General features: G+C 39.4%; 1 protein-coding gene across 1 annotated transcript; it reads right to left on the bottom strand.

Annotated features, from left to right (window-relative positions):
* Window positions 1–999: 999 nt before the first annotated feature.
* LOC115674065 (NAD(H) kinase 1) lies at window positions 1000–9531 on the bottom strand. The gene is made up of 11 exons (XM_030596392.2): window positions 9389–9531; window positions 7742–7895; window positions 7547–7666; window positions 6385–6587; window positions 5808–5921; window positions 5513–5607; window positions 4521–4627; window positions 4033–4106; window positions 2571–2649; window positions 2117–2424; window positions 1000–1591 (listed from the first exon to the last, which is right to left on the bottom strand). The coding sequence occupies exons 1-11, from the start codon at window positions 9413–9415 to the stop codon at window positions 1283–1285; spliced, it is 1590 nt and encodes a 529-aa protein (XP_030452252.1). The 5' UTR covers window positions 9416–9531; the 3' UTR covers window positions 1000–1282.
* Window positions 9532–12734: the final 3203 nt, after the last annotated feature.

Raw genomic sequence — 12734 nt, forward strand, 5'->3', positions numbered from 1 at the left:
TCCCGAGTCCCTATGCAACCTCCAATCAAGGTGATTCGAGGTTGCTCGGGGTCGGTGGGTACAGATCGGCCTCGGTCGATGGTCGCGGAAGGTTCATGACCTCAAATCGTCGTCAATTAGAGCTCTCGGAGGCTAGGCCAGTAAGTTTCGGTAGAGAGAGCCAGGCGGCCTGGTCGCAAGTGGCTGACCATAGCATCGTGGCAACCGGTGCGCGGCGGAGAAGAGCGGACTAATAATTTGGCAAATCAGAATGGTCGTCGGAATGTACCAATGCCAAATATTGAAAATATAAGACTAGTCTGGTGCAGTTACGCCACCAAATGTGGCAAGCAATCGCAGTAGGCAAGATGAACAACCAAACCTACAACTGACTCCTGATCAGTTGGTGGAAAATTGTCACCGCAGCTCCTATAAAAAGCATTACCAACTCTCCTTTTGAGTCCATTAATAAGACGATTATTCGATTGTAACTTTGATACGTTGGAAAAACTTCTCCGTGACTGAGCCTAGGGTTAAAAAAACACCAAGATAGAAAACGCAATCTGACCGAGGCTTTCGTTACGAAACTCGGCTCAGCAGGAAAAAGGAAAGACGGACTCCGAATGAGCTATAATTCTGCTAGTTCCCAAGTCAGAGTGCTCAATTTAACTAATCAATTTGGTGGTTCTCAAACACTGCATTCACTAGAATTTGTTCGTCTGAAAGCTTAACACTATACCAGTAACTTGTAGCGTGTCAAACAGAGCGATTTGCTGACTTTACACTATACCAGTAGCTCACAACATCGCAAACAGACAACTTTTTTTTCTTTTTTGCAGAGTGTGGTCTTGAAGAGCTTCGATCCTCCAAATCAAATCTTTCTTAATCGGGAAGTGAAGAATGGTGTAATTCTCTCTCTTCCATAATCTCCCGAAGAAGAATGTAATAAACGCAAGACAATTGGTTCAGGATGACTTTAGTTTCCAACTCCATCGAAATGCGCAGACCTTATATTGCGCGCTCAAATACCTGAACTTTATTTGATCCAACAGTCTTCGAGAATATGAAGGAATACATCATGCACACTTACTACTTCAGTAGTTTAAAACCTTGCCGCTATTAAGGCACTCCCTTCACTTCAGGTGACAACTATGAGTAAGAGTGTCACGACAGCTTTAGACAATCTATTGCGAACCTGCAGATATTTCCTTTCACAGGAATCACTCTCTTTTTTTTTTAACTATCATAGCTCGATTTTGTTGGCCAATACCTGAACTACATATATTTGGGGAGAAAACAATACTCACTGTTCCCTTGGACCATCAAATGACTGAGTCTTTCTCAGATTCCAATGGAGGCCGTCTTGGATGCTGCGCAAGAAGTTGCTGGTGGAATCAACCAGACAAGCTGTAGGGACAGGCCATGGAGCCATGCGACAGATGAGTGCGTCCCCAGCTGCTAACTGTTTCCTGTCCTTGCCGTCAAATGACGCCCACGCGGGACTTCGGCTGTTAAAAGGTACTTGCACCCGAATAGTGACGTGTTCGGGTAATATCAATGGCCTAAAGGATAAGGAATGAGGACATATCGGGGTGAATAGTATGCCGGGAACCTGCAAATCGACACAGCAGATTATGCAGTGCTGACTTGCCAGAAAAAAAAAAATGCTTTCCTGATAGATGATGCTTGTACGTCGTATGTGGATAGATTGTAATTAATATGCAATTAACTCATGATGATCTAGAATCAAATTTCTTTTCATTTTTCAGAGAGCCTTCGGCTTCCCAAGTCTACAGCTCTGAGGCTTGGAAGACAAGCATCTACGAAAATGAGAAAGTAAAGAGCAATCCTCTAATTGGTTGATATAATGGAAAAAACGATGATTTATTAGGAATAGCTGGTATATTTGTTTGTAAGCCTGTGCAAAGCACAGATGTAGATTTATTTTTTTATCTTAAACGTGTCATAGACTCATATGAGAATATATAGTCCTGTGATTGCAACATTAAGGGAAAAACCTGATTTGTCTTCATAGTTATCATGAACCTGTAAAATTCCTCCACTGAAAACATTACTAATTCGACTAATGATATTACATAGTAAAAACAGGTTAAATACTAAGAGAGGTTTGTGATACCTGTGGATGGACCATTGATCCTCCTGCCGCTAATGAGTAGGCAGTGCTGCCAGATGTAGTTGACAAGATTAGCCCATCCCCTTGTACCAAAGTGACAAACGACTCATCACAATAGCACTCCAAATTTGTGAGGTATGCTGATATTCCCCGATCAATCGTGACTTCATTTAAAACAAGTATCGGTTCTTCTGTTTCATATTCATTTCTAGCCGAATCCCTGACAACGTGACACCACAACCTATGCCGTAATGTTATGCTGATTGGACCTTTAAGAATCGAATCCAGGTGTTCTTTGTAGTGTTCACTGTCTGAAGTATGTTGAGGATCACTTTTCATCTCATCAACCAGTGAGAGAGTTTTCGGTTTTTAGTTAATGGCATCTTGTGCATTCCTCATACTTGGTTCATTTGATGCCAAAAAGGGTATCCTAAAACTTTTGAAAAGCAAAGGATACAGAAAGGGGTCATAAAGCCCAAGGACCCTAAAGAAAAGGGGACAACAGGGGGCACTGGTCCTTTGAACATTGATGCCGCCTGCAAATAAACAGAATTTGGATTTGCTACTCAACATTCAAATGAAAATTCAACAGGAACATCAGAAGTTTAACTGACTACAATTTCACCATGGAACCATATGTTCATTTAGTTAACAAATGAAAAACGGAAATAATATATGAATATGCATGGTCTCAAATTTCAGTGAAGTGATCACACCTTGAGATCCCTGCATTGAATAGCAACAAGAACGTACAATTTGTCCATCATATGGGAAGACGGATGGTTAAATTCCGAGAATGTCCAAATTGAATGGATGCTACCTGCGGCTCCTTAAGGTTTTGCCATTTTTGTTTCCAGTCAGGTCTCCTCAATGCTAAACGCCGAGCACTGCTCTAAGAGCCAATATAAAGGGGAACTGGCTGTAGATACTTTTAAGGACTAAGTAAAGGCACATACAACGTTTAGAGCCAATAAAGAGGACATGGAATCTTAGACAAATAACCGATATAGATTCACGGACCCATGTTGAATCGCCTAAAGTTGCCGTTTCTTCTCTGGTTATACAATTTTCTATTGTTGCTGAATTGCTTTTTAGGATAATTGTTAGCTTATGATAAATTTTGTGCTATAGGCATATCTCTTAGCTACATCAATGAGAATGGACAACATTTGGAGAGTCTCTCAATCAATAATCACCTTTTTCGGCCAATGCATAATACTTAATAGCAATATTATATGATATGATATATATAAACACACATTGTATTCAAATTTTTATATAAAAAAAACAGTAAATCAAGAGGAGGCTTTAAATAAGTAAGGCTGAGGAATGTACCACCCAAAAGAATGGTCTAATGGACTTTGCTCCAAAATGCTATAATACAACTTTCAAAGCACAATATAATTTGATACAGTGGATGCATTGATATTATTTTCTTGCAATACTTTGATTGACTTAGTGGAAAAGAAAGTTTTAAGAGTTTTTGGAAATTGAGAATGATTACCGTTTTACAAAGTAGACGAACAACATTTTCATTTTTTTATTCCATAAAATCCTCAGAAACTTTCTAGTAGAATATGGGTACGTTCATCAACATTTTCTTCTTTTGCATTCCAGAGGGCGGAAAAAGACTCCATCTTAGTCAACTATTTCCCCTTTTGCTTTCAGGATAAGAAAAGAAAAAAAGAGTCAATTTATAGTTAGCAAATGTACTTGAATTATCCAAGTAAAATGAACTATGCAATTATTTTACACTAGAAAAACAAGGGCTATCACAATCACGCCTAGCTATGATGCTACACTCAGTAACATGCCATGGAAAAATAGCATAAAAAAAGACTCATCACTGATTATACTGTAAATGACAAATGCATTGCCTTGGGAATCAATAACAGGAAGGGGAAAACAAGCACACATACCCAAAGGACAGTTCCATCTCCACCAAGAGTGACCACAAGGTCAACTTTCTTGTGCAATTCTGGAATCTCACTTTCTGAAACAAAAATCAAACAGAACAAAAAAAGCCTATGAGGTTTGAAGACTTGTAATCATTTTATTTAGCATTACTACAGTCATAAGAATAATTGTCTCAGACGATATAGCACAAATCCCACAATGTGTGTGAAGAAGCTGATTTTGAGAGATCAAATTTGAAACACATTAATAGAAAAATCCTACTATTTCAAGTAGAAGTTTGTTGGTTGCCAAAAAGAGTATAACTTTGTCATATCCAATAGTTAAAGCACAGCGCACTGAAACAGACTAACATTCTCGCTGACAAGGTACTCTAAAAGAGAAAAGAGAACTGGCATATATTTATATCCTCAAAAGGTAAAGGAGATAGACGAATTGATAAGCGATCATAAGTTAATTGCATTAACTAGCTATAATATGTTCCCACGCTCACCATCTTGCCAAGTTTGCACAAACTCGAAGGAAGACGAATCAGTGAGAAGCTCTGATCGCACACTTGGTTCCACGTAAATGTTTAAGTTATTGTGGTCTTTTAACCATCTAGCAATAGAAAATGAAGGAATTAGTCTTTAACAATTAAAAGAATGTGCATGAGTCCATGATTTTTTTATCACTACTAGTATTTAAAGATGTGGGAGTTTACCCAAATACGAAGGTAATCTATACATTGCACTGTTTTTTGCAGGAATTTGAAGCCATGAAATTATTTAATGATGCACCAAAAGCCAATATCACTTGTGTGACTTTAACCTGTTGTCAATTACACTAAAGATACCTAAATTTGCGAGGAAAGAAGGTATTCAAGTACCATTAAGCTGGAGGAAACTATAAGCTCAATGTGGACATCCAGAGACGCCACAATCAATATTATCTGACTATAGGCCACAAAAGCCACCGACTCGGCCATAATCAATGGCAATCATTGAAGAAATCAAAAGAAGACTTCCCTAAAAATAAGCACTAAGAAACAACAGCCTCATCCAAACATAAGTCCAGCAATAATTTGAGGTGTGAGTATTGATAGAAAAACGAGTTCTGAATTACAAATTGTGTTTCAGTATTGATTGATATAAAACATTACAAAAGCAACCCCAGAGCATCATAAGTCAGAACATCATTTCATTATAAGCGAATTTGTCCTTTTTCATTAGTTTAGCCAGAGGAACTTCTATCAACCTTGGACAGAATGTGTAAACAGCGTGCACATCACATAAAGCCCATTTTTATTGTCCTGCCATAGTTTAGCGATTGAATTCAAGGACCACTGGTGTGAGAGAGAAACACCTAGCCAGCAGTTTAAGAAGAAATTAGGCAGAACAGTAGTCACAGAACATCATCTACATAGACGTTGCTTTCAATGGTAAATGCCTAGAACAGGTTGAAAGAAATCGAAATGGTGAAGCTAAGGATTTCTTAGTTTCAAACCTGACCATTTCCACACATAGAACTCGAACGGAATTTGAATTCGGTTTTGTCACAATAAGCACAGTCTGTGGAGGAGATTCCCACTTCAAAGCAATCTGTAAAGATAATGAGTTTTCAATTATAACAGCAGAGAAGCGTGCTCGTGTGCTATACTATATCAAGCAGTTCATCGTAATAATAGTTCTATATCATGCGGCATATAATTGGAGAAAGGTACTCAAACGAAACCACCCAAGTTGAAATATAAACCATAGTCCCCTCTCAAACACTGACTGACCATTAGTAGAAGACATACCTGTTTACTAGTACGCCCAGCTGTTGTTATATTTCCCTTTTCAAAAGACACGATGTCATGTTTGTGCTGATCACTTCTCTCACCTTTGCACGACCATGAAAGTTTAAACGATGCCTGTCTCAAGAAAGAAGACATGAGTTAAACAAAATATTGACATGCTTACATGACTGAACAAGTCAAATATTGCTTGTACACTGACAAAGTACTAATACAGCAAAAGTCTTCATTTATAAATATTACAAATAGCATAACCAGACAATTTGTTTATACTCCTTGAGACATGATGCATATTGAGAGAGAGAGAGAGAGAGAGAGAGAGAGAGAGAGAGAGAGAGCAATGTCATTTGTAGAAGCCCCTATGATTTTTATCATAGTACACAATCTGCACGACCAATGGTTTCAATAAGAAAAGGTAGTAATAAGAACAAGAGGTGTAAAGCTTTTTATCATCCTGGCATCAAGCAATTTATCTACAAGACCTCCCCTGTGATGCTGTAGTTATAACTCAAACAACAGGAAAGAAAATCGATGAACAGTGACTCCGTGGGGATAGAGAGGATCGACTCAGACATTCAACCTTTCTCATCATTCGGGTTTGAATTGCCCTTGATGCAGAATCATTTTCCCCGTTGAAGAGAACCTCATGGGTCCAAATTCCATGCTCCGCACAACACCTTTCAGGTTGCTCGTTGGTTTGATTACACGAATCATTCTGGTCATCCAAGTTTTGTGTACTCTCGCAATGAATATCATCATCATGTTTACCTCCCGATATTTTGTCTGTAAGAGTATTAATAAGGTCTTTTCAAAACACTTAACAAGGCAAGGACAACAGAGAAAAAAAAAATCGATTGCCAAACCCTATACAGAGTGTAAAATTTCTCATCCATCTGTAATTTGTTTCGAATTCTTTCCAGAATGTCAATATAATTCATTAAACATGCCTGGCATCTCCACTAAAACCCAGAGATAGTATACTGTCAGTGCCTGGACACCAACCAAATGAAGCTTTCCACTAAGCTTGTGAGTTGCAACTAACATCACCATGTGCATTAGCTGATGGATTGACGAGGAATATCCAAGAAGATCCAACGTATGATGATCCATGATAAATTATATGATTTAGTTGATAGGAGTTCGTTAAAGTGAATCGAGTCTTCAGCGAGGACAAAAAAGGAGAGAAGACCATCGTTCAATCACTGAAAATTATGATCAGAGAATACCAAAAAATATGTGACCATTAGATCACATTATTAGCAAAATGCAGTCAAAGAATACCATAACAGCAGGTCTTGATAAATAATACTCGATGATGGACGCTCAATCATAAATGATGACCATACCAGAACTAATGCAACAAACAGAAGCTTCATGCCTCCTAATCTGAGATTACCCAGAACGTTACTATCCTATGAATGGAAGGCTTTACTTGTTTGTACTGTCTCTCTAAGCTGCGTAATGAGATGTACATACATATTTCTAATTAAGCTGTGCAAAGAGATGCACATACACATTTCTAATTTAGGTACATACATATGTGCATAAGCATATGCATATCAGAATGTGTGAAGTAAACGAAGGACCAAACAATTCGTTGACAATAGGGTACCAGACAAGACACCATGATGTCTCGGTAACACATTCATGAAAAGCTGAAGGAAGGCAGCAATTATGGGAAGGAAGAAAGATTAAACTTGAGTTAAATAGTCGGGCATATTTGCTATGAAATCTCACAAAACCTTGTTGTTGAAAGTCCCGATTCCGTGCTCTTTCAAGTTCATACTTCCGCTTCCATTCTGCCGCCTCAGCCTGAGCAGAAGCCTTTCCTTCAGCAGCTCGCCTTAATGCCTTCGCAACAGCTACAGGTTAAGGACAAACGTTAATTCATGAACTGCATCTGGGGTTCAGAAATAAATATAACTGTCCAAACATACTTCTCAAAGCCTCTGAAAATTCCATGAGATGTTCATCGTTATCATGAACAGGAGTTCGTTGCAGAAGTTCCCCGATTGCTTTCTCAGAATTTACAGGCGAAGCCAAATCAATAAAACCATTCTCTGGCTGTGAGCTAGAATGACTTGCACCATCCTGTTCATAAATGGCTCATTAATATATATAAGCATGATATAAATGAAGGTGAAAAGCATAACGCTTGGTCCCAGTCCTTGCTGAAATAAAGGGCATGCAATGCCAAATGATGCATACCAAAGCGCGAGCTAAACATTCCACATGGGAATGATAATTTAATTCATATAATTTCTTATTTTCCAAATCCATTTCACGTCCACTATTTCCTAATTACTGGTTAACGGGCATTATACCAGATGGTGGAGTCACCTCTCTAAACAAGAACAACTGTTGTCGCATACCAGTAATTAAACAATAGATTGGTAATAGCGCCCAGTAGTGGAGTTATTTAAACAAATGATCAGTCAAATAACTTCCCCATAAGAATTGAACATGACAGCTCTTCAGACACAAATTGACCAGGAGAACCGACTAGGCACATTTCAAAATTTGTTCCATAAATGCGCTTAAAATGATTTTTCGACACCGCCTCTTATAAGCAAGTCTAGAAGCCCCAGAAAGTAAGTGCTGTTGGATCTCTCGGGATAGCTACCCATTTCCATAAAGCTCCACTTCATAGTACAGTAGCAATCCAGAACACCAAACCATCGCACTAACACAGAAACAATCATAATACTTCGATACAATGTATTGTCTGTACTACTCCATTCCATTGTCAAATATACTCCCGAGAATAAATTTTTACTTCAGCACCAAGCCCTTCACCTAAGTAATCAATTCCATTGTTATGTATCTTGATCCAACAAACCATAGACAGCAGCCTACCTTTACTTTTGTTTCGCGTTTAAGAAGACTAATGTTCCTCATTCTCATTTTCAAGTCTATATATCAAATCAATCATGCTCTGTTGCTCTCGCTAATGATCGAGTGCTCAGTCAAAATCCGATTGCCATACATGCTATATGTTCTCCAGTCACACTGGTCATCCAATCTAAGCCCCGTGAACGCCGGACACTGAGGTAGGACAGAGCTGGCGGCTAACCACACCGAGGCCGACAGTTCCTTTACTCCGATTCCGCAACACCGAATTGCCGAAATTTTCGGAGCTCATAAAATTCCCGGCCCTACTGCGAATCGCTCGCGTAAAAAAGCTAACGACAGACCATTTCGTCATCATCAACAAACAAATTAAACGCGCTCCGGCCACCGAACGATTCATCAGCACTCCACCGTCCCAATCCGATCACTAAACACGACCCCCTCCTCCGCGCACTCCTTCCGCACAAATCCGAGAAAAAAAGGGGAAAACGACGAAGCAACAGCAAACCACAAGACGACGGGAGAACAAGCAGAAACGGAACCCGAACTCCCCACACGCCAGCGCTCCTCGAGCCGCGAACCGTTCTGGATCGCCAGCAAGCGCTGGAAGCTGCTGCTGCTGCCGCCGCCAGACGCGAATCGAAGCCGGGGAGAATCGAACAACGCACACACGCAAGCTTCGCGCAGTCGCAGAGCTAGGGAGAGAGAGAGAGAGAGAGAGAGAGAGATTTTACAGCTGAAGTCGTCTTGCTTTTAGACATGGACGAGCAATCGGAGGTGACAAGCCTCGCGGCGACGGGGAGACGGGGAGAGGGAGAGGGGGACGGGAGCCTTTGAGAAGCTCCTCACGACTGAAATTTGGTCGAAAGTCAACACGCCCGAAGCCCTTCCCTGTGGACAGCGTCTGACTTTTGAGGGACGGGGTTGTTCGCCTGGTCTTCTACTGTGCATGTGTCTCGCGAAAATGTCAAACATCTCTCCAAACATTATTAATTTATTCCTCTTATAAATATATTTCTATTTTCGATAATAATCTATATTTAATTTTTTTTTTTGAGTAATGAAAATATTTTTCATTAATTCATTTTTTTAAGTGATACAAACGATTTTCCGAATCTCGATTTTTTCATGAAATATACGCATCCTAAGTGCGATCGAAATTCTTGTTAATGAATAACTAGCTCCGTGACCATAAGCAATTACGGAGATTTTTATCACACTACTTAAGGTATCGATTATCTTCGTGCCATGAAATATTTTTGAAAATTTGAGGTATGTTAGGTGGCAGCATCCGAGAACACTCGTCTGATAAAATATTTCTTATTGTTATCGCGTTTCATTTTCCTATAATTTTCGGAATTCAGTTGAATATCAAGCGTATCTTTGATTTTTTTTTTTATTTATCTCTTTTGGGACCTCGTTGCATCAGCCATGATGCATGTGTGGGGTTAGCTGTGTTGCTACCTCCCTTGGTCGTCCCCCGAAATGGCAATTTTTTTTTGTTCCAAGGAGAATAGTCCTCTTTATTAATGAATACTTTGAATTTGAAGCTAGATGATTGATTGTCCTCGGCCTCAATTTGGTAGTTGATGCTAAACCCGCCAAACGGGAGGGTTGGATTGGATCGGAAATAGTCCGACTCAAATAAATCTGTTGAATCTATTTTAACCCATTTTCATGTAATGCAAATATAGTGATTCATAGTTCGTCAATAACTGACTCGACTCATATTACTTAAACACTTCCATATTTAATCTAATTTAGGAAATCCATACCCAAATTGAGGTTTGATCGAGTGAGAATAAATAAAGAGTCGTAGAGGAAAGTTGAGTTTAACTAAATTATAAACCCATTTATGTCTCATTAAATCCTCATATTATGTTTAGATTCATTTATAACCCATTTACATAGCATAACTAACCCACGTAGTAATTCATCATCTTATACACGGGTTAAGAAATAAATTTATAATTCATTTTGACAGATCTAGTTAGTTCCATGATGATCGGGTAATCAATTTTTCGACCGGTCTACCTCCGCCCTTTCGTCACGTGGATTCGACGTTTTCCCTGATTTGGAAATTAAAGTCACCATCGTGTTGTCTCGCCCTACAGCTCCTTCTCGTGTTCGGCACGAGCATGACTAATCTCGTCGATTTGGCACGACTGATCGTCCGTGCCCTTCACTATATTAAGGGCTATGAAAAAAAAGAAATGATGTGAAAGTTCCAACCACCTGGGCAATGCATGTTCACAAAAAGGATGATAGATGACTGATTTCACAGACTACTTGACCAAATTTGCATAAGACATCTAATGGAGTCCATTCTTCCCTAAAGAGAAAGTTTGTCTTTCATGAGCATTTGGAATTTGGACCCCCATCTAATTCATTGATTATTATCATCATTTTGCCGGCTTGATTTGGAGCTACGATGATCGAATGTCCTCGGCCTCGATTTGGTAGTTGGTACTATGATAATCAGGTAATCAATTTTTCGCCCAATCTACCTCCACCCTTTTATCATGTGAACTCGGTGTCTTTCCTCTATTTCCTCGATTATGTAATTAAAATTGCTATTGTCCTCTCTCAGCCCCAGTTCTCCTCTCTCATCACCGATCTCGTCGCATGAGCCCGAGTGATCTTCCGTCATGGAAAGTTTGCGCGTCCCGTCATTAGCTAATGTGGTATGCAACAATCAACCGCTTTACATAATCGTATGTGCAATGAAAGGAAAGTGCACGAGCGAATTGTCATAAGTACATCAAGTAGTAAAACGACGCGTCGTGATACAATGAACAATTAAAATTATTGTATTTTAGGAGTACCAATATCACGGGAAGTTTTATATATGGGTCCACAAGTTTTTTTTTTTTTATTCGCAGTGAGCCCCACCCACCAATTTGGTCCTCACCTACGCATTGCACTTTCACAAAAAGATTAGATGATATATTTCATAGAATATTTGACCAAAGTATGCATTTATTATATAGTCCATGGCCAAAACAAATTAAAAAGATTAAAAAGAAAATTATTAGAATGCAAGTAGAACTTCCCTGGCCCTTAAGACGAGATCAAATCAATATTGAAATTCTTGGAACTAGTTGAAATTTATTAGGGAGTGGACAAAACAGCTCAAACTTCCACTGTAATTGCTTCGAAAACCGAAGGTTTGGTACCCTTCTTTTTATGTAAAGGATTTCTAGCAAATTTTTTTTTTCTTATGTATAGGATCTAGTAGGTCAGCTAGCTTCTGCTATCTTTTCTTCCATTTAGATTTTTTATGCTCCTAATGTTTTGGGGCATCCCATTTATAATTAATCTTTCAGTTATTGGCTGACCTTGGACCGTAGCTCCGTCCGTCTTCCCACGAAGCTTAACCAAAAATTTCAGACCAGAAATTAAATAAAAAATAAATAAACAAAGAAAGCACGAAGAAAGTGCGGTCGGCGGGCGGGCGGGTTGGTTGTTGGAAAAAAAAACCACTCAAATTCATACATGTTGTCCAATCTATCGAATAATCATCCAATGCTTTTACAAAAAAAAATACCTTTTTTTCTCTTCATACGCAACTAACCGATGACCGCGTGAGTAAATTTGCGCGTCTCAACGACAGCCAAATATTCGAAATCGAAAGACCATTTCGTCTCGCTTTTTTATTCATTCTCAAACCATCCTTCGCGTCGTCGAACGATGAGAAAAAGTCGATGGTTTAAATTTTTATCCATCGCCCATTTTCTTTATTCAAATATTTATTATCCGTACCCATTTTCTCCATTAAAAAAGAAAAACCTTTTTCTCTTTTGAGATAGCTCTCACTTTAACCTTTCTTATTCTCACGCGTGCACAACGAGTCAACACCAGTTTAATTGACCGCTAGGCGAGCCCAAGCCCGAGCCCAATCCCAATCCCGAATCGACCCGGCCCATTATAGGATGGTCCTGGGCCTGGACCGGCCCGGCCCATACCAGCCCAACTAATTTCGAGTCCTTCTCATTTTCCCCTGGCAGCTGCATCGCACGCTTCTTCTGCTCATCAACGCTCCTCCTGCTCCGACTGCGAAACTGCGAAGCGACGGCGACG

The sequence above is a fragment of the Syzygium oleosum genome, unplaced genomic scaffold, assembly GCF_021117445.2.
Source record: "Syzygium oleosum isolate NSW1041296 unplaced genomic scaffold, Sole_v2.1 Sole_v2.07, whole genome shotgun sequence".
NCBI lineage: Eukaryota > Viridiplantae > Streptophyta > Magnoliopsida > Myrtales > Myrtaceae > Syzygium > Syzygium oleosum.